Consider the following 22911-nt stretch of genomic DNA (forward strand, 5'->3'; position numbering starts at 1 on the left):
TGCTATCTGCCTGCTTACTACACTCCTGAAAATCAAACTCCAGGTACAGCAGCAAAGGGCAGAACTGCAGCACACTTCAATATCTACTGAGTCTTTCTCTTAAAACAAGCATCAGAAATCAGTGTCCTAAACTCTCTGTGTTGTCACCCCCCCTTAAGAAATACATCTGTTTGAAACACACATTCCCATTACTTTGTTTGTTTGTCCTTTTCTTTCCCTGTGTTTTGGAGACTTACGTTAGCCACAGAAGGTTGATAACCTGCGTCCAGTTTTGCTCTGTGCTTCCGCTCAGACAGGCCCTACGAAAGGCTTCTCTTGCCAGAAACACCACGGTGGAGTAGAGCAATGTGAGCCTGCAGAGCACAGGGGCGAAACAAACACAAGAAACTGAGCTCTGCAAGCAAACACAACACGAGACAGGAGGAGCACAGGGGCAAAACAAACACAAGAAACTGAGCTAATTGAACCCTTTCCAGAAAGCTTTTGACAAAGTCCCGCACAAAAGATTAATTCTCAAACTGAACGCAGTTGGGATTCAAGGAAACGTAGATACATAATCCTCAACCAATTGTTACATCTTTTGTCAGAAAGGATTGTGATGAGTCAAAGGGTTTTCGGTCTGTGATTCATGTACATGGATTAGGGAGTGGTTAACATGTAGAAAACAGAAAGTACTGATTAGAGGAAAAACCTCAGAAATGGAGTGTGGTAACCAGTCAGAATGGAGTGTGGTAACCAGCGGTGTACCACAGGGATCAGTATTAGGTCCTCTGCTATTCCTAATCTACATTAATGATTTAGATTCTGGTATAGTAAGCAAACTTGTTAAATTTGCAGATGACACAAAAGTAGGAGGAGTGGCAAACACTGTTGCAGCAGCAAAGGTCATTCAAAATGATCTAGACAAGATTCAGAACTGGGCAGACACATGGCAAATGACATTTAATAGAGAAAAGTGTAAGGTACTGCACGCAGGAAATAAAAATGTACATTATAAATATCATATGGGAGATATTGAAATTGGAGAAGGAATCTATGAAAAAGACCTAGGAGTTTTTGTTGACTCAGAAATGTCTTCATCTAGACAATGTGGGGAAGCTATAAAAAAGGCTAACAAGATGCTCGGATACATTGTGAAAAGTGTTGAATTTAAATCAAGGGAAGTAATGTTAAAACTGTACAATGCATTAGTAAGGTCTCATCTTGAATATTGTGTTCAGTTCTGGTCACCTCGCTATAAAAAAGATATTGCTGCTCTAGAAAGAGTGCAAAGAAGAGCGACCAGAATTATTCCGGGCTTAAAAGGCATGTCATATGCAGACAGGCTAAAAGAATTGAATCTGTTCAGTCTTGAACAAAGAAGACTACGTGGCGACCTAATTCTAGCATTCAAAATTCTAAAAGGTATTGACAGTGTCGACCCAAGGGACTTTTTCAGCCTGAAAAAAGAAACAAGGACCAGGGGTCACAAATGGAGTTTAGAAAAAGGGGCATTCAGAACAGAAAATAGGAGACACTTTTTTACACAGAGAATTCTGAGGGTCTGGAATCAACTCCCCAGTAATGTTGTTGAAGCTGACACCCTGGGATCCTTCAAGAAGCTGCTTGATGAGATTTTGGGATCAATAAGCTACTAACAACCAAACGAGCAAGATGGGCCGAATGGCCTCCTCTCGTTTGTAAACTTTCTTATGTTCTTATGTTCTTATGAAACAAACACAAGAAACTGAGCTCTGCAAGCAAACACAACACGAGACAGGAGGAGCACAGGGGCGAAACAAACACAAGAAACTGAGCTCTGCAAGCAAACACATCACGAGACAGGAGGAGCACAGGGGCAAAACAAACACAAGAAACTGAGCTCTGCAAGCAAACACATCACGAGACAGGAGGAGCACAGGGGCGAAACAAACACAAGAAACTGAGCTCTGCAAGCAAACACAACACGAGACAGGAGGAGCACAGGGGCAAAACAAACACAAGAAACTGAGCTCTGCAAGCAAACACATCACGAGACAGGAGGAGCACAGGGGCAAAACAAACACAAGAAACTGAGCTCTGCAAGCAAACACAACACGAGACAGGAGGAGCACAGGGGCAAAACAAACACAAGAAACTGAGCTCTGCAAGCAAACACAACACGAGACAGGAGGAGCACAGGGGCAAAACAAACACAAGAAACTGAGCTCTGCAAGCAAACACAACACGAGACAGGAGGAGCACAGGGGCAAAACAAACAGAAGAAACTGAGCTCTGCAAGCAAACACAACCTGAGACTGATAACCCATTTCATCACATGGCTTGGTAACCCTTAGTAACCCATTTCATCACATGGCTTGGTAACCCTTAGTAACCCATTTCATCACATGGCTTGGTAACCCTTAGTAACCCATTTCATCACATGGCTTGGTAACCCTTAGTAACCCATTTCACAACCTCACCACACTCTCTGCAAAGAAGTGTCTTCTACCACCCACATCTATTTTCAATTCATTTGCAGCTGTATGTCCTCCGGTCCTGGGTGGGTATAATAAGTCCTGGTCGGGTTAACTTGCTCCACTCCTTCAAGGTTTTAAAAGACCTCAATCAAGTCACCACAAGTGGCCAGAACGTTGACACAGCAGAAGAATCAGCCATGTGAGGGACTGCCCGTTTACACAACAGCAGTGTGCTCTGCACATCCCTTTGCATGCGCGCTTACCTCACATTCACCACCCCGATGATTTCTTTGGACACGAATCGAAGTGTGAAAGCATTCAGCACAAAGGAAAGCCTTCGAAACATAACCTGCAAAAAACACAACAGGAAAACAATCGACACAATCACACAGACCTCCACGTGGGTACGGTGACCACAGCTCTGTGTTCAGAGTCAGCTCAGGCTTTTCAATTCACTACCCAGTGCATTCTGGTAAGCGTAGTCCTGCTTCTCTTAAAGGTACGACTGGTACCTGAGACAGGTAAAACGTACCAGAATGCATTGTGGTGCAAGTTGCAAAGCCTGAACTATCCCAAGCTGTCCCGCTGAACACAGAGCCACATGGTCACCTTACCCTAATTACCTAGGGATACGTCCCAAGCGCCGCTTTTCCTTTCGGTTTTAAACTGTGCCCTCGTTAAAATGACAGTACAGCTGCAGTGCACGCAATGCTTGGGCGGATATATAGTAGTACTGTACCAGCAGCACACTGCAACCCCTGTGTCTATGGTAGAGTGGCGCCTGCGTCTTACTGTCCATGCCTGCGCTGTACTGCTGTATTACTGTCCATGCCTGCGCTGTACTGCTGTATTACTGTCCATGCCTGCGCTGTACTGCTGTATTACTGTCCATGCCTGCGCTGTACTGCTGTATTACTGTCCATGCCTGCGCTGTACTGCTGTATTGTATTACTGTCCAAGCTTGTGCTGTACTACTGTCCATGCCTGCGCTGTACTGCTGTATTACTGTCCATGCCTGCGCTGTACTGCTCTATTACTGTCCATGCCTGTGCTGTACTGCTGTATTGTATTACTGTCCATGCCTGTGCTGTACTGCTGTATTACTGTCCATGCCTGTGCTGTACTGCTGTATTACTGTCCATGCCTGTGCTGTACTGCTGTATTGTATTGCTGTCCATGCCTGTGCTGTACTGCTGTATTGTATTGCTGTCCATGCCTGTGCTGTACTGTTGTATTACTGTCCATGCCTGTGCTGTACTGCTGTATTGTATTGCTGTCCATGCCTGTGCTGTACTGCTGTATTGTATTGCTGTCCATGCCTGTGCTGTACTGCTGTATTGTATTACTGTCCATGCCTGTGCTGTACTGCTGTATTGTATTACTGTCCATGCCTGTGCTGTACTGCTGTATTGTATTGCTGTCCATGCCTGTGCTGTACTGCTGTATTGTATTGCTGTCCATGCCTGTGCTGTACTGCTGTATTACTGTCCATGCCTGTGCTGTACTGCTGTATTGTATTACTGTCCATGCCTGTGCTGTACTGCTGTATTGTATTGCTGTCCATGCCTGTGCTGTACTGCTGTATTGTATTGCTGTCCATGCCTGTGCTGTACTGCTGTATTGTATTGCTGTCCATGCCTGTGCTGTACTGCTGTATTATTGCTGTCCATGCCTGTGCTGTACTGCTGTATTGTATTACTGTCCATGCCTGTGCTGTACTGCTGTATTGTATTACTGTCCATGCCTGTGCTGTACTGCTGTATTGTATTGCTGTCCATGCCTGTGCTGTACTGCTGTATTGTATTGCTGTCCATGCCTGTGCTGTACTGCTGTATTGTATTGCTGTCCATGCCTGTGCTGTACTGCTGTATTGTATTGCTGTCCATGCCTGTGCTGTACTGCTGTATTGTATTGCTGTCCATGCCTGTGCTGTACTGCTGTATTGTATTGCTGTCCATGCCTGTGCTGTACTGCTGTATTGTATTGCTGTCCATGCCTGTGCTGTACTGCTGTATTGTATTACTGTCCATGCCTGTGCTGTACTGCTGTATCGTATTGCTGTCCATGCCTGTGCTGTACTGCTGTATTGTATTGCTGTCCATGCCTGTGCTGTACTGCTGTATTGTATTACTGTCCATGCCTGTGCTGTACTGCTGTATTGTATTACTGTCCATGCCTGTGCTGTACTGCTGTATTGTATTGCTGTCCATGCCTGTGCTGTACTGCTGTATTGTATTGCTGTCCATGCCTGTGCTGTACTGCTGTATTGTATTGCTGTCCATGCCTGTGCTGTACTGCTGTATTGTATTGCTGTCCATGCCTGTGCTGTACTGCTGTATTGTATTGCTGTCCATGCCTGTGCTGTACTGCTGTATTGTATTACTGTCCATGCCTGTGCTGTACTGTTGTATTACTGTCCATGCCTGTGCTGTACTGCTGTATTGTATTGCTGTCCATGCCTGTGCTGTACTGCTGTATTGTATTGCTGTCCATGCCTGTGCTGTACTGCTGTATTGTATTGCTGTCCATGCCTGTGCTGTACTGCTGTATTGTATTGCTGTCCATGCCTGTGCTGTACTGCTGTATTGTATTGCTGTCCATGCCTGTGCTGTACTGCTGTATTGTATTGCTGTCCATGCCTGTGCTGTACTGCTGTATTGTATTGCTGTCCATGTCATCTCAGAGTCGTGTCCTACATAAGCTTTGTTTTCAGCGCGCTTACCTGCAGCAGCACGTTATACGAGGCTAGCTTTGTCGCGCTGCTCAGCACGTCCTGCGAACTCATTTTAACTGTATTTGAACCTGCCTGGTCGAACCGGATCTAACTAAGCCTATTCCCGAAGCAGGATTGGGTTCGGTCCACAGCTGTACATTTCGACCCGTGCCTGGCCCGGGTCATTGAAAGCTGTGCGTATGAATGACAGCTCAGCTCTTCTTCCGTATCATCCCGCTCTGCAGCATGGCTGCATTTCCGAGTGCAGTTTGCTTCCGTACACACTCGCTTTTTTACCTGACACACACGCCACGTCGAAACGTCATCGCGCATCATCATCAATGCAGAATAATTTTATTTTATAGTTGTGCCTTTACTCAGAGTCGACCGCCAGAGGGCGCGCTGTACAGAAACAAATTCCAAAGAGCTAGGAAAGGACCCTGATTTATAGACGGTACTCGAGTACATCTCTTTACCCATAACAAAACAACACACGTACTAAGACATGCAAGACCATACAATTAAAACAAGAGTAACACCAGTTCAATGCAACTTTACTTCATTGTTAAAATCAAGACTTTTTTCAATAAACATTCTCCAAACAGCCCATGGGATAAAGCTTTATGAACAGAGCCCGCTGTCTTCTGTTATAGCAGCACATTCTAAAGAGACAGACAGACAGACAGAACTGTGCGATAAAAGAAAGTAAACGAAAACAGCATGTATTATGGAAGCGTGCATGATAAAGAGCTGGGCTGTGCTGAATGTCAGTTTGTTCGTGGATGACAGAGAGCTGGGCTGTGCTGAATGTCAGTTTGTTCGTGGATGACAGAGAGCTGGGCTGTGCTGAATGTCAGTTTGTTCGTGGATGACAGAGAGCTGGGCTGTGCTGAATGTCAGTTTGTTCGTGGATGACAGAGAGCTGGGCTGTGCTGAATGTCAGTTTGTTCGTGGATGACAGAGAGCTGGGCTGTGCTGAATGTCAGTTTGTTCGTGGATGACAGAGAGCTGGGCTGTGCTGAATGTCAGTTTGTTCGTGGATGATAGAGCTGGGCTGTGCTGAATGTCAGTTTGTTCGTGGATGACAGAGAGCTGGGCTGTGCTGAATGTCAGTTTGTTCGTGGATGACAGAGAGCTGGGCTGTGCTGAATGTCAGTTTGTTCGTGGATGACAGAGAGCTGGGCTGTGCTGAATGTCAGTTTGTTCGTGGATGACAGAGAGCTGGGCTGTGCTGAATGTCAGTTTGTTCGTGGATGACAGAGAGCTGGGCTGTGCTGAATGTCAGTTTGTTCGTGGATGACAGAGAGCTGGGCTGTGCTGAATGTCAGTTTGTTCGTGGATGACAGAGAGCTGGGCTGTGCTGAATGTCAGTTTGTTCGTGGATGAGAGAGCTGGGCTGTGCTGAATGTCAGTTTGTTTGTGGATGTCAGAGAGCTGGGCTGTGCTGAATGTCAGTTTGTTCGTGGATGGCAGAGAGCTGGGCTGTGCTGAATGTCAGTTTGTTCATGGATGGCAGAGAGCTGGGCTGTGCTGAATGTCAGTTTGTTCGTGGATGACAGAGAGCTGGGCTGTGCTGAATGTCAGTTTGTTCGTGGATGACAAAGAGCTGGGCTGTGCTGAATGTCAGTTTGTTCGTGGGTGACAGAGAGCTGGGCTGTGCTGAATGTCAGTTTGTTCGTGGGTGACAGAGAGCTGGGCTGTGCTGAATGTCAGTTTGTTCGTGGATGATAGAGCTGGGCTGTGCTGAATGTCAGTTTGTTCGTGGATGATAGAGCTGGGCTGTGCTGAATGTCAGTTTGTTCGTGGATGATAGAGCTGGGCTGTGCTGAATGTCAGTTTGTTCGTGGATGATAGAGCTGGGCTGTGCTGAATGTCAGTTTGTTCGTGGATGACAGAGAGCTGGGCTGTGCTGAATGTCAGTTTGTTCGTGGATGACAGAGAGCTGGGCTGTGCTGAATGTCAGTTTGTTCGTGGATGACAGAGAGCTGGGCTGTGCTGAATGTCAGTTTGTTCGTGGATGAGAGAGCTGGGCTGTGCTGAATGTCAGTTTGTTCGTGGATGACAGAGCTGGGCTGTGCTGAATGTCAGTTTGTTCGTGGATGACAGAGAGCTGGGCTGTGCTGAATGTCAGTTTGTTCGTGGATGATAGAGCTGGGCTGTGCTGAATGTCAGTTTGTTCGTGGATGATAGAGCTGGGCTGTGCTGAATGTCAGTTTGTTCGTGGATGACAGAGCTGGGCTGTGCTGAATGTCAGTTTGTTCGTGGATGACAGAGAGCTGGGCTGTGCTGAATGTCAGTTTGTTCGTGGATGACAGAGAGCTGGGCTGTGCTGAATGTCAGTTTGTTTGTGGATGACAGAGAGCTGGGCTGTGCTGAATGTCAGTTTGTTTGTGGATGACAGAGAGCTGGGCTGTGCTGAATGTCACTTGGTTTTGTCTGCAGCTCTGATCCTGCCTCCTCTTTGTAGTCTGGTTCTTGTTTGGTTGGCCCTTTCATCTTTGCAGAACAATCACCGGGAACACCCCTGCATGTGGTCGCAAGCAGCAGGTCATGGAAGCCCTTCTTTCTGAGTATCGCTTCCTTGTTGGGTGCAGGATGTGAGCTTCAGAACGGATGCTGGCATGTAGAATTTGCTGTGAATCCTCCTGAATTCATACCCTGTAAGCTCATTACATGAAGTCTGAGACATCAGCACGTCAGGAGTGAAGACTTTGCCCTGCTGCTTAGGAGCCGTGTGGAAAGGGTTACCAGACCCCTCAGCTTTCACATTTTGTATTAAACATTTTCAAAACTGTAGCAGTGTGCTCAGTAAGTTGACAGCACAGTCATTTATTATACAAAAATAAAGTAAAGAAACGTATGGATTCATAATTCTGGTGCTTAATGATTCATATTCTGTTTATCTACCATAGTAAACTCTTATAAGAGTCTTCCCCAGATTCTACCTAAAATGTGTGACATCTGCTATCTTCTAACTTGGAAAAAGATCAAGGACCTAACTTTGATCTGACATTTACACAACGCGTCTTCACTTCTGCTCTGCAGTCCAACCTGAATTCCCCATTACAGAGAGACAGAGAGGCAGAGAGGGAGTGTTCCACAGTATCTGCAGTGTCTGCATTGCAGTCAGCACTAGCCTGATTCAGTCAAGGCAAGACGCAAGCAGGCAGGGTGCAGACGGGCAGGATGCAAGCAGGCAGGGCGCAGGCGGGCAGGATGCAAGCAGGCAGGGCGCAGGCGGGCAGGATGCAAGCAGGCAGGGCGCAGGCGGGCAGGATGCAAGCAGGCAGGGCGCAGACGGGCAAGATGCAAGCAGGCAGGGAGCAGACGGGCAGGATGCAGATGGGCAGGATGCAGGCAGGCAGGGCGCAGATGGGCAGGATGCAGATGGGCAGGATGCAGATGGGCAGGATGCAGATGGGCAGGATGCAGGCAGGCAGGGCGCAGACGGGCAGGATGCAGATGGGCAGGATGCAAGCGGGCAGGATGCAGATGGGCAGGATGCAGGCAGGCAGGGCACAGGCGGACAGGATGCATGCAGGCAGGATGCAGGCATGCAGGGCGCAGGGGGGTAGGATGCAGGCGGGCAGGCTGCCACTCTGTCTGCAGGCTCTGTAATGAGGTCTGGTGCTGTGGAGGTCCCATACAGCTGACCCAGTTACAGATGAAGGAGGTACAGAGCAGTGTAGTGCAGCCCCTGTTACAGTAAAGTGTTACTGGCTTCACAAAGAGCCTGGACTCCAGCACCTTGATATCCCTGCACGGGTTCAAATACATTACTCATCATTCTGTACCAGAAAGCTGTTCGTATTTTGCATAATTTTTGGAAATTTGCCCCGTTGCTGGAAAGTAGCCCCATTTAAATGATAGCAGCAATTAATAAATCAAAAAAGATAGAAAGATCTTGTCTACAAAATGAAATCACTTTTTATTTTTCTCGACCTCCGAGTCACTTTGTATAAATTGCACTACCCAGCTCCAACAGGGTTCATAATGTACTTTTATTTAACTGAGACTCTTCACTGGAGAATCTGCTAGCAGCTGAGGAACACATTAACCTTCATTTAAAATCTAACAAGGTCACCTGCATACCTACATACTGGGGGGTCCGGACTCAGTTTAACAGCAGCGTGTATATATACTAATGAAGCCTTTAATCACTTCTCAATAACTACCTTTCACCCAGATAGTCATTTACATCACAGACCGGGAGCATTCGCACGATTTCCAAAAGTCTTCTTCATCCCATCTGTGCCTTCCATTATTACATGTTCCCTGAAGTGTGCTTTTGGAATGGAACCGGGAACCAGCACTCAAACAAGGAAGATATTTCATTATGCACCTCCAGTAATAATGTGTGCCCGGTGTGTAGACCTCGCTGCAGCAATACTGACTGTGTGAAACACTCCACGATAAACTGACAAATACAACCTCACTGCTTTAATTAACACAGCGAAAACGTTACATTCACTGTCAGTTTACGACCTGGGTGCTGCAGTCACAGATGATCAAGATCAGAGAACACTCCGTGAGGAAGTAAATTGCCATTGGTTGGTACTCGATTGCAAAGGTGAGGGAAGGACAGGTTTTCTTGTTTTGAAATCAATGCATTAATGAATGGATTTATTTAATACCAACCTATACAGAAATGCTTCTTAAAGGTGATTCCGAGTAGGAGTACCAGCACACCCACAGTCGGAAGTGAAGACAGTATTTGTGCAAACGCAAGCTTTTTCAACCTGCCCTACTTTAGAGTTATATTTAGTGAAATGTTTACCAGCCTGATCCAAATAAGACACATCACCATTAAAAACACCCACAACAAGAAAGGTTAGCTTCATCATTATTATTATTATTATTATTATTATTATTATTATTATTATTATTATTATTATTATTATTATTATTTTTTTTTTTTTTTTTTTGAAAAAAAGGATCCTTTTCACAATGTCCTGAAGCATTTATAAATTCAAGTCCTGGGGTAATTTGTTTCCGACTGACAAGTTGTTGTTTTTTTCTCTCGTTCTCCCATCAAGGTCGGTGAAAATAGAGCTGTTCTATTTCAGTAATGCGGCTCTCCAGAGTCTCCGTGACCCAGTATCAGAACGCTGCGAGGCGCGCGAGGAAAGTTCAGACGCACGCTCTGCTCAACTCTTTGAAAGTTACAAACACCCTGTTCTGTTTGCCCTTAATGATTTGCCCTTTTCTTTTCCTGGAGAATTATGATAACAGCAGCATCTATCATCGAAAGAAAGACAGGCTCTGGGACCCTTCTTTTTTTTTTAAGCTGACACAATTTCAATACCCTTCATCTTTTAATGGAAAAGGAAATCTTGCTGGTTTTATGAATCCCTGCTAGAGATTCACATGCACAAGAATAAAGGTGACATGCTCTTGTGTTAAATATGTTTGAAATGATTGTGTTACAATGGGTGCAGGGTGTCTAAGGCAGTAGGGCAGTGCATGCTGAAATGACTGTGTTACGATGGGTGCAGGGTGTCTAAGGCAGTAGGGCAGTGCATGCTGAAATGACTGTGTTACAATGGGTGCAGGGTGTCTAAGGCAGTAGGGCAGTGCGTGCTGAAATGACTGTGTTACAATGGGTGCAGGGTGTCTAAGGCAGTAGGGCAGTGCGTGCTGAAATGACTGTGTTACAATGGGTGCAGGGTGTCTAAGGCAGTAGGGCAGTGCGTGCTGAAATGACTGTGTTACAATGGGTGCAGGGTGTCTAAGGCAGTAGGGCAGTGCGTGCTGAAATGACTGTGTTACAATGGGTGCAGGGTGTCTAAGGCAGTAGGGCAGTGCGTGCTGAAATGACTGTGTTACAATGGGTGCAGGGTGTCTAAGGCAGTAGGGCAGTGCGTGCTGAAATGACTGTGTTACAATGGGTGCAGGGTGTCTAAGGCAGTAGGGCAGTGCATGCTGAAATGACTGTGTTACAATGGGTGCAGGGTGTCTAAGGCAGTAGGGCAGTGCGTGCTGAAATGACTGTGTTACAATGGGTGCAGGGTGTCTAAGGCAGTAGGGCAGTGCGTGCTGAAATGACTGTGTTACAATGGGTGCAGGGTGTCTAAGGCAGTAGGGCAGTGCGTGCTGAAATGACTGTGTTACAATGGGTGCAGGGTGTCTAAGGCAGTAGGGCAGTGCGTGCTGAAATGACTGTGTTACAATGGGTGCAGGGTGTCTAAGGCAGTAGGGCAGTGCGTGCTGAAATGACTGTGTTACAATGGGTGCAGGGTGTCTAAGGCAGTAGGGCAGTGCGTGCTGAAATGACTGTGTTACAATGGGTGCAGGGTGTCTAAGGCAGTAGGGCAGTGCGTGCTGAAATGACTGTGTTACAATGGGTGCAGGGTGTCTAAGGCAGTAGGGCAGTGCGTGCTGAAATGACTGTGTTACAATGGGTGCAGGGTGTCTAAGGCAGTAGGGCAGTGCGTGCTGAAATGACTGTGTTACAATGGGTGCAGGGTGTCTAAGGCAGTAGGGCAGTGCGTGCTGAAATGACTGTGTTACAATGGGTGCAGGGTGTCTAAGGCAGTAGGGCAGTGCGTGCTGAAATGACTGTGTTACAATGGGTGCAGGGTGTCTAAGGCAGTAGGGCAGTGCGTGCTGAAATGACTGTGTTACAATGGGTGCAGGGTGTCTAAGGCAGTAGGGCAGTGCGTGCTGAAATGACTGTGTTACAATGGGTGCAGGGTGTCTAAGGCAGTAGGGCAGTGCGTGCTGAAATGACTGTGTTACAATGGGTGCAGGGTGTCTAAGGCAGTAGGGCAGTGCGTGCTGAAATGACTGTGTTACAATGGGTGCAGGGTGTCTAAGGCAGTAGGGCAGTGCGTGCTGAAATGACTGTGTTACAATGGGTGCAGGGTGTCTAAGGCAGTAGGGCAGTGCGTGCTGAAATGACTGTGTTACAATGGGTGCAGGGTGTCTAAGGCAGTAGGGCAGTGCGTGCTGAAATGACTGTGTTACAATGGGTGCAGGGTGTCTAAGGCAGTAGGGCAGTGCGTGCTGAAATGACTGTGTTACAATGGGTGCAGGGTGTCTAAGGCAGTAGGGCAGTGCGTGCTGAAATGACTGTGTTACAATGGGTGCAGGGTGTCTAAGGCAGTAGGGCAGTGCGTGCTGAAATGACTGTGTTACAATGGGTGCAGGGTGTCTAAGGCAGTAGGGCAGTGCGTGCTGAAATGACTGTGTTACAATGGGTGCAGGGTGTCTAAGGCAGTAGGGCAGTGCGTGCTGAAATGACTGTGTTACAATGGGTGCAGGGTGTCTAAGGCAGTAGGGCAGTGCGTGCTGAAATGACTGTGTTACAATGGGTGCAGGGTGTCTAAGGCAGTAGGGCAGTGCGTGCTGAAATGACTGTGTTACAATGGGTGCAGGGTGTCTAAGGCAGTAGGGCAGTGCGTGCTGAAATGACTGTGTTACAATGGGTGCAGGGTGTCTAAGGCAGTAGGGCAGTGCGTGCTGAAATGACTGTGTTACAATGGGCGCAGGGTGTCTAAGGCAGTAGGGCAGTGCGTGCTGAAATGACTGTGTTACAATGGGTGCAGGGTGTCTAAGGCAGTAGGGCAGTGCGTGCTGAAATGACTGTGTTACAATGGGTGCAGGGTGTCTAAGGCAGTAGGGCAGCGCGTGCTGAAATGACTGTGTTACAATGGGCGCAGGGTGTCTAAGGCAGTAGGGCAGTGCGTGCTGAAATGACTGTGTTACAATGGGTGCAGGGTGTCTAAGGCAGTAGGGCAGTGCGTGCTGAAATGACTGTGTTACAATGGGTGCAGGGTGTCTAAGGCAGTAGGGCAGTGCGTGCTGAAATGACTGTGTTACAATGGGTGCAGGGTGTCTAAGGCAGTAGGGCAGTGCGTGCTGAAATGACTGTGTTACAATGGGTGCAGGGTGTCTAAGGCAGTAGGGCAGTGCGTGCTGAAATGACTGTGTTACAATGGGTGCAGGGTGTCTAAGGCAGTAGGGCAGTGCGTGCTGAAATGACTGTGTTACAATGGGCGCAGGGTGTCTAAGGCAGTAGGGCAGTGCGTGCTGAAATGACTGTGTTACAATGGGTGCAGGGTGTCTAAGGCAGTAGGGCAGTGCGTGCTGAAATGACTGTGTTACAATGGGTGCAGGGTGTCTAAGGCAGTAGGGCAGTGCATGCTGAAATGACTGTGTTACAATGGGTGCAGGGTGTCTAAGGCAGTAGGGCAGTGCATGCTGAAATGACTGTGTTACAATGGGTGCAGGGTGTCTAAGGCAGTAGGGCAGTGCGTGCTGAAATGACTGTGTTACAATGGGTGCAGGGTGTCTAAGGCAGTAGGGCAGTGCGTGCTGAAATGACTGTGTTACAATGGGTGCAGGGTGTCTAAGGCAGTAGGGCAGTGCGTGCTGAAATGACTGTGTTACAATGGGTGCAGGGTGTCTAAGGCAGTAGGGCAGTGCGTGCTGAAATGACTGTGTTACAATGGGTGCAGGGTGTCTAAGGCAGTAGGGCAGTGCGTGCTGAAATGACTGTGTTACAATGGGTGCAGGGTGTCTAAGGCAGTAGGGCAGTGCGTGCTGAAATGACTGTGTTACAATGGGTGCAGGGTGTCTAAGGCAGTAGGGCAGTGCGTGCTGAAATGACTGTGTTACAATGGGTGCAGGGTGTCTAAGGCAGTAGGGCAGTGCGTGCTGAAATGACTGTGTTACAATGGGTGCAGGGTGTCTAAGGCAGTAGGGCAGTGCGTGCTGAAATGACTGTGTTACAATGGGTGCAGGGTGTCTAAGGTAGTAGGGCAGTGCGTGCTGAAATGACTGTGTTACAATGGGTGCAGGGTGTCTAAGGCAGTAGGGCAGTGCGTGCTGAAATGACTGTGTTACAATGGGTGCAGGGTGTCTAAGGCAGTAGGGCAGTGCGTGCTGAAATGACTGTGTTACAATGGGTGCAGGGTGTCTAAGGCAGTAGGGCAGTGCGTGCTGAAATGACTGTGTTACAATGGGTGCAGGGTGTCTAAGGCAGTAGGGCAGTGCGTGCTGAAATGACTGTGTTACAATGGGTGCAGGGTGTCTAAGGCAGTAGGGCAGTGCGTGCTGAAATGACTGTGTTACAATGGGTGCAGGGTGTCTAAGGCAGTAGGGCAGTGCATGCTGAAATGACTGTGTTACAATGGGTGCAGGGTGTCTAAGGCAGTAGGGCAGCGCGTGCTGAAATGACTGTGTTACAATGGGTGCAGGGTGTCTAAGGCAGTAGGGCAGTGCGTGCTGAAATGACTGTGTTACAATGGGTGCAGGGTGTCTAAGGCAGTAGGGCAGTGCGTGCTGAAATGACTGTGTTACAATGGGTGCAGGGTGTCTAAGGCAGTAGGGCAGTGCGTGCTGAAATGACTGTGTTACAATGGGTGCAGGGTGTCTAAGGCAGTAGGGCAGTGCGTGCTGAAATGACTGTGTTACAATGGGTGCAGGGTGTCTAAGGCAGTAGGGCAGTGCGTGCTGAAATGACTGTGTTACAATGGGTGCAGGGTGTCTAAGGCAGTAGGGCAGTGCGTGCTGAAATGACTGTGTTACAATGGGTGCAGGGTGTCTAAGGCAGTAGGGCAGTGCGTGCTGAAATGACTGTGTTACAATGGGTGCAGGGTGTCTAAGGCAGTAGGGCAGTGCGTGCTGAAATGACTGTGTTACAATGGGTGCAGGGTGTCTAAGGCAGTAGGGCAGTGCGTGCTGAAATGACTGTGTTACGATGGGTGCAGGGTGTCTAAGGCAGTAGGGCAGTGCGTGCTGAAATGACTGTGTTACAATGGGTGCAGGGTGTCTAAGGCAGTAGGGCAGTGCGTGCTGAAATGACTGTGTTACAATGGGTGCAGGGTGTCTAAGGCAGTAGGGCAGTGCGTGCTGAAATGACTGTGTTACAATGGGTGCAGGGTGTCTAAGGCAGTAGGGCAGTGCGTGCTGAAATGACTGTGTTACAATGGGTGCAGGGTGTCTAAGGCAGTAGGGCAGTGCATGCTGAAATGACTGTGTTACAATGGGCGCAGGGTGTCTAAGGCAGTAGGGCAGTGCGTGCTGAAATGACTGTGTTACAATGGGTGCAGGGTGTCTAAGGCAGTAGGGCAGTGCGTGCTGAAATGACTGTGTTACAATGGGTGCAGGGTGTCTAAGGCAGTAGGGCAGTGCGTGCTGAAATGACTGTGTTACAATGGGTGCAGGGTGTCTAAGGCAGTAGGGCAGTGCATGCTGAAATGACTGTGTTACAATGGGTGCAGGGTGTCTAAGGCAGTAGGGCAGTGCGTGCTGAAATGACTGTGTTACAATGGGTGCAGGGTGTCTAAGGCAGTAGGGCAGTGCGTGCTGAAATGACTGTGTTACAATGGGTGCAGGGTGTCTAAGGCAGTAGGGCAGTGCGTGCTGAAATGACTGTGTTACAATGGGTGCAGGGTGTCTAAGGCAGTAGGGCAGTGCGTGCTGAAATGACTGTGTTACAATGGGTGCAGGGTGTCTAAGGCAGTAGGGCAGTGCGTGCTGAAATGACTGTGTTACAATGGGTGCAGGGTGTCTAAGGCAGTAGGGCAGTGCGTGCTGAAATGACTGTGTTACAATGGGTGCAGGGTGTCTAAGGCAGTAGGGCAGTGCGTGCTGAAATGACTGTGTTACAATGGGTGCAGGGTGTCTAAGGCAGTAGGGCAGTGCGTGCTGAAATGACTGTGTTACAATGGGTGCAGGGTGTCTAAGGCAGTAGGGCAGTGCGTGCTGAAATGACTGTGTTACAATGGGTGCAGGGTGTCTAAGGCAGTAGGGCAGTGCGTGCTGAAATGACTGTGTTACAATGGGTGCAGGGTGTCTAAGGCAGTAGGGCAGTGCGTGCTGAAATGACTGTGTTACAATGGGTGCAGGGTGTCTAAGGCAGTAGGGCAGTGCGTGCTGAAATGACTGTGTTACAATGGGTGCAGGGTGTCTAAGGCAGTAGGGCAGTGCGTGCTGAAATGACTGTGTTACAGTGGGTGCAGGGTGTCTAAGGCAGTAGGGCAGTGCGTGCTGAAATGACTGTGTTACAATGGGTGCAGGGTGTCTAAGGCAGTAGGGCAGTGCGTGCTGAAATGACTGTGTTACAATGGGTGCAGGGTGTCTAAGGCAGTAGGGCAGTGCGTGCTGAAATGACTGTGTTACAATGGGTGCAGGGTGTCTAAGGCAGTAGGGCAGTGCATGCTGAAATGACTGTGTTACAATGGGTGCAGGGTGTCTAAGGCAGTAGGGCAGTGCGTGCTGAAATGACTGTGTTACAATGGGTGCAGGGTGTCTAAGGCAGTAGGGCAGTGCGTGCTGAAATGACTGTGTTACAATGGGTGCAGGGTGTCTAAGGCAGTAGGGCAGTGCGTGCTGAAATGACTGTGTTACAATGGGTGCAGGGTGTCTAAGGCAGTAGGGCAGTGCGTGCTGAAATGACTGTGTTACAATGGGTGCAGGGTGTCTAAGGCAGTAGGGCAGTGCGTGCTGAAATGACTGTGTTACAGTAGGGCAGTGCATGTGGTAATACTACACCAGCCATTATTGAATGGTATTATTTTGAATATCTGGTTCTTGTGAAATGGCAGCTCTTTCACAATAGGTACCTGTACTGTGCAACGTTACTACACAGGTGATACTAGCGTGCGAGTGCTGTGTACATACTCTGTGACTATTCAGCTGATAACCAATTACAACATACCTGAAAAGAATGATGTTTATTTTTAAACACACGATCACGAGATAAGCACCAGAACTCAAAAACAATTTGCTGCAGTGCCTGTTCAAGTGGCAGTGTTGTGTGACGTGGCAGTGTTGTGTGAGGCCTTGTGTGGCAGTGTTGTGTGACGTGGCAGTGTTGTGTGATGCCCTGCTGTTGCAGTGTTGTATGAGGCCCTGTGTGGAAGTGTTGTGTGAGGCCCTGTGTGTCAGTGTTGTGTGACGTGGCAGTGTTGTGTGAGGCCTTGTGTGGCAGTGTTGTGTGATGTTGCAGTGTTGTGTGATGTCCTGCTGTTGTAGTATTGTGTGATGTGGCAGTGTTGTGTGATGCCCTGCTCTTGCAGTGTTGTGTGATGTCCTGCTGTTGTAGTATTGTGTGATGTGGCAGTGTTGTGTGATGCCCTGCTGTTGTAGTGTTGTGTGATGCACTGCTGTTGCAGTGTTGTGTGATGCCCTGTTGTTGCAGTGTTGTGTGATGTGGCAGTGTTGTGTGAGGCCCTGCTGTTGCAGTGTTGTGTGATGCTCTGCTGTTGCAGGGTTGTGCGATGCCCTGCTGTTGCAGTGTTGTGTGATGCCCTGCTGTTGTAGTGTTGTGTGATGTGGCAGTTTTGTGTGAGGCCCTGCTGTTGCAGTGTTGTGTGATGCCCTGCTGTTGCAGTGTTGTGTGACGTGGCAGTGTTGTGTGATGCCCTGCTGTTGCAGTGTTGTGTGATGCCCTGCTGTTGCAGTGTTGTGTGACGTGGCAGTGTTGTGTGATGCCCTGCTGTTGCAGTGTTGTGTGATGCCCTGCTGTTGCAGTGTTGTGTGATGCCCTGCTGTTGCAGTGTTGTGTGATGCTGTTGCAGTGTTGTGTGATGCCCTGCTGTTGCAGTGTTGTGTGATGCCCTGCTGTTGCAGTGTTGTGTGACGTGGCAGTGTTGTGTGATGCCCTGCTGTTGCAGTGTTGTGTGATGCCCTGTTGTTGCAGTGTTGTGTGACGTGGCAGTGTTGTGTGATGCTCTGCTGTTGCAGTGTTGTGTGATGCCCTGCTGTTGCAGGGTTGTGCGATGCCCTGCTGTTGCAGGGTTGTGCGATGCCCTGCTGTTGCAGGGTTGTGTGATGCAGAAATCAGGGCTGCTGGGATTGACTTTCTCCTCAGACCAGGAGCCAGGAAACAAGGCACGTCCAATTGATTTATTAATATTTAATGCGCAATGTTCTTCCCATTTTTTTTCTTATTATAACAGCAATGTTTATTTAATTCGTTTTTCATAAAAAAGAGAAATCCACGAAATGGAATCCCTTTGTTAAACATGTGTTGTTAGCGTGTGGAGCTCCCAGTCACAACCGCTAAGAGCATGTAGTAAACATTGGTAACATGTAACATGAAGTGTTGTTAATTACTGTGTATTTACATAGCAGTTACATGGGAAACACGTGTACTTACACCTAATTACATTGATATTATGCACCGTTACAATGTACTTTACATGTAAAATACAGCCCTCTAGGGTATTTTGTCCTGTTGATAACAGAACACAGGGTGCTATATTGAGTACCTCTCAGTTCAGTTGTAATTCAGTTTGTAATTTTAGTTTGGTGTTTTCTGTTGCTGATCCTGGATTGCTGCTGTCCCGCAGTTACTCCTGTTCTTCCAGGTGCTGTATTCTTCAGAAATCATTCAAGGTGGATGGAAACTGGGATCATTAATATTCAAGCTGCGGAGAAATAAGGAGGTCGCTTTGACCTGCTCTGATTTTATACTCCTACACTGATAGGAGTTCTGTTTGAGGACATCTTAGGAATCCAAAGGTGGGGTGATAATGATATCAGCAGGAACTATTACCTGCTGCAGAACATTGTGCTTTACCAGTAACCATCATTTCCGTGCTTGAGTCCCATTGCACATTCATTACTCCCATTGCACATTCATTACTCAGGAAAACAGATTCAATGAGAACCGTCACATGGGCATCTTCTTATAGTTATGCATCGTGTATTGAATACTGCAAGCGAAGCTTGCAAAGTTCCCTGCGGTATTTTTACCCCATGCTTTTTCAAATGGTTATACTGTGCGTTTACCACAATGTACCCTGGCTTGCCATGTCTATTAATAATGATTTACCACCAATCAAATAATTATACATTTATAATTAACAAATGCCAAAAGTTACAGGTGTGTGTGCAACTGTTCTGCAGCCCGTATCCCAGCAGTGCACAACTCGGTCCTGGAGGGCCGGTCTCACTGCAGGTTTTTATAATTATTACTTTATTAGAAGCTTAATTGGTCTAATTAACCAATTTAGGGTATGGTTAGAACAAAAACCAGGAAGGACACGGGCTCTCCATGGCCTGAGTTGTGCATCACTGTCGTATCCCACCTGTGCTTGCTCTGCATTGCTGTCTTACTTGCAGGGTTCTATCCATTTAGAAATGCAGTGCGCTGCCAGCAGTGTTCACATTACTGTGTGCTAGACTGGTAACCACAGAAAGCCTGACTACAAACTACAACCCTGTTGGTATGAACAGCAATGCCAACAGCTCTGGGGAATATGAGGCGGTTCTCATTCTTCTGCGCAAGCGAACCCACAGCCCTGGAAACAGATTCTTCTCCGTGGCGTGAGCAGTCCGCGATAGCATGTACATTCGCGTCTGGGTAACCAAGGGCAACGACCCCAGTTGTCTGTTCCAGCTTCTTGCTGTTTACACTCACGTCAGTGAGTACAGTTAATGATTTGTGAAGGAACGACATTACTGGCGGTGATAGGGGGGTAGTTGTGGGGTGCAGAGTGCGCTTGATTTAGGGGTGTCAGTCTACACAGGTCACGTTTTTATTTGTGAGTAATGCTCAAACTTCCCTGTAGGCTGGATACGTCTCAGTAACTGTTGGTGTGAAGTCTAATTTGATTGATGATTTTAATAGGTCACACATGCAATTCATTTAAAATAGTAATACTGTGCAATACTGTGAGAGGGCTGTGCAATACTGTGAGTGTTGGGCAGTACTGTGAGAGTGGCGTGCAATACTGTGAAAGGGCTGTGCAATACTGTGAGAGTGTTGTACAGTACTGTAAGAGTGTTGTGATGCTTATCACTGCCCGGCTCTACTAAGGACGGTAATTATGGCAGGCTGAGCGTCCTCTCCTCGTGCCGTCACTGTAAACAAGAGAATATCATTAACAGGAACAGAGGGGGGTTGTGCTCCCTGACAGTTACGAACAAAATTACCTTTGGACCCAATTAGTGCAGCTGGTATTAAGTAGCAGGGGATTTGAGACTGCAGCACTGACTGCATGTAAATGTGCACAATGACTGGGCTGGTCGAGCTAACAAGACAAACCTGCTCTTCAACAGGGCCGCTGTCAATGGCTTCATTAAACCCTTTACTGTGCTCGCACGCTACTCGCACCTGCATTTATACAAACTCCTCTCGAACCTCTTAGCTAGGACCGAAGCAAAAGCATGCACAGTGCAAGAAAGCACAGTGAAAGCATGGGGAAGCATACTGTAGCGAAGCCTTGGAAACCACAGAGAGGTATGATAAAGTACATTAAAGCTGTGGTAAACTATTGTAAAGATGCATAGTATAACCATGGGAAAACTGCAAAACTACACACCAAATGTACTTCCGGTCATTTCTTAGGGAGGCACCTGTGATACACCGTTCAGTTGAAACTACAGCCAGCTGTGAAACGCTACTGAGATACCGTACTTGTCTCAAGACTTTGATAGCAGGCGGCACTACCTGGAGAAGTAAAGCAAACCTGATTAAAAGCGGGTTTCAGATATAATGCTCACGCCTGTAGGTGTGCTGCAGCACCTCATACTGTTCCTGTGCAGTAAGGCGATACGTGTGCTTCTTGTTGTATTGCAATGCTGCCTGGATGCAGTGCTCAGGGCTGCTAATTATGAGATCATATTCTGTCCTGGAAAGAGATGCACTTACAGTAATACATTAGCACCTAGGAAACTGCTTCTGGTTCAATAGCCTGTGAGGAAGGGGGGGGTTGGTGGTTGGCAAACCAGTTTGGAAAGATGAAGAGCCTTCCTCAGACTAGTTCTGTGAAAGCCATTCTTGTGTATTGTGCATGTATTCTTATCCGTATTACAGAAGCAAACTGGAGAACAATGTGATGGTCGATAGTTCACAACACAGTTTGTACTGTTGCTTAAACTCGTGTGGGCGATCACCCAGGCACTGGTGTTTGTTTTATATCTTTGATAGCAGCATTAATATCACCCTATTCTACAGCTGTTAGAGCTGCCTGTAATGACTGTTGAAATATTAACGAAAGCTGCAATCACAAGATTATATCAGGAGATTGTTTCTTGCCTGCTGCGGTTCACTGCTATCCATAACCAGCTGTCTCGCAGCTCGCTTCAGAGTGGAAACTGCTGCTGCAGGCCTGCCTGGGGTAGCACATAGTTACCTTTACAGATTATTTACAAGGGCTTAGAGGAATGAGCTAGGAACAGAGGCTGAAGGAACTGATGAGCTAGGAACAGAGGCTGAAGGAACTGATGAGCTGAAGGAACTGATGAGCTAGGAACAGAGGCTGAAGGAACTGATGAGCTAGGAACAGAGGCTGAAGGAACTGATGAGCTAGGAACAGAGGCTGAAGGAACTGATGAGCTAGGAACAGAGGCTGAAGAAACTGATGAGCTAGGAACAGAGGCTGAAGGAACTGATGAGCTAGGAACAGAGGCTGAAGGAACTGATGAGCTAGGAACAGAGGCTGAAGGAACTGATGAGCTAGGAACAGAGGCTGAAGGAACTGGGTTTGTTTGATATAAAAGTTAGAAAGAGTTAGGAGGGGCTTAAATGAAGTATATGAAGTCTTAAAAAGAGGTTGATAAAGTTAACCCTAACCAATATTTTAGGTGCAGCACAGAAAACAGGGCTGAAGGAAGCACAGTTGGAAATTAAGTGGAGATGGACTTAGGACAAAGGGTAGGAGATATTCTTCATGCACGGGTCACCTAGTCATGTTGTTAATGCTGAATCATTAGGATTCTTAAAGTTTTGAGATACTAAGCTCAGCTACTAGGAACCGGATGGTTCACCCATTTCTAGTGTTGTTCTTCGCTTGCAGTATTCAATGCATGATGCATAACTGAAACAAAATATCAATTTCATTTTCCTGAGTAATGCTAGGTGTAATGGAATTGAGACATGGAAATGATGCTAACTGGGAAAGCGCAATGTTATACAGAGTTTGTATTTGATATCATTATCACCCCACCTTTGGATATTCCTGGGCTAGGAATAACTATCAGTGTATGAGCATTAAATGAGAGCAGCTCAAAGCTGCTTTAAACAGCAGGTAACCGTTTGTAATGTTCTCACGTTCTTCTTCACTGTGCAATATCATCCGATAACATCTGCACAGTCCGCCTGCCTCCTTATTTCTCATGGTTCAAATTCAGCTCTCCCCTGACATAAGCACTCTGTCCTACCGGCTCATCGACCCATCAACCCTGAGCCACTTTCATTCTGTACAGCCCAGTAATCACGCCCTTGGGCACCAGCCCTGCGTCTTCCTAATCAATCTGATGCAGCTTCAATCTCCAGGCTTTGTTTTCACCTGAGTGTAGACTGTATATCCTGCAGTCACCCCTCACATTGCGCTGGGTATGAGGACACTTATTAAGGTCACTTGTTTGCTGAAGAGCTCTCGAGATGACACACGCCAGCAGCTGCACTGACTGCCATCAGTCTCAGACTTCTTCACGCTGTTAATATGTTCATTCTTTCATGTTCTGTGGACTGCTTTATCTGCCTGCTGATTTTTTCTCTGGAGCGGGTCTGCTGCAGACTTTCTTGTTATTAATGCAAGCACTGACATATGGCTGGACTGTCACAATGCTCCTGGTAGCAGGACTGTGTCGAGCAGGCTATTGCATTGGGCTTGGCATTATGTGCAGCCCCTTGGAGGACAGTGCTTCCAAAGTGCATCTATATCATAGAAGTTTTAATGCGTGCTTCAAAGGGCATGAAGCTTCTTTGGCTCACAGAGACAAGCTTTGTTTTTAAGGGACAAGAAGATTACACTGACCCATTTTTTAATGCTGCTGTTTACTATGCAAAACACGGGCACT

The 22911-nt window shown here is 47.5% G+C and overlaps 1 protein-coding gene and 1 pseudogene across 1 annotated transcript; both read right to left on the reverse strand.

Annotated features, from left to right (window-relative positions):
* The window catches only part of LOC121329220, an 8757-nt pseudogene extending 3358 nt beyond the window's left edge, over positions 1-5399 (reverse strand).
* A 2898-nt stretch (positions 5400-8297) lies between these two features.
* On the reverse strand, positions 8298-9367 carry LOC121328339 (keratin-associated protein 10-8-like). Its single transcript, XM_041272955.1, has 2 exons — positions 9327-9367; positions 8298-8781 (listed from the first exon to the last, which is right to left on the reverse strand). The coding sequence occupies exons 1-2, from the start codon at positions 9365-9367 to the stop codon at positions 8298-8300; spliced, it is 525 nt and encodes a 174-aa protein (XP_041128889.1).
* Positions 9368-22911: the final 13544 nt, after the last annotated feature.

The sequence above is a fragment of the Polyodon spathula genome, chromosome 16 (genome assembly GCF_017654505.1).
Source record: "Polyodon spathula isolate WHYD16114869_AA chromosome 16, ASM1765450v1, whole genome shotgun sequence".
NCBI classification, from domain to species: domain Eukaryota; kingdom Metazoa; phylum Chordata; class Actinopteri; order Acipenseriformes; family Polyodontidae; genus Polyodon; species Polyodon spathula.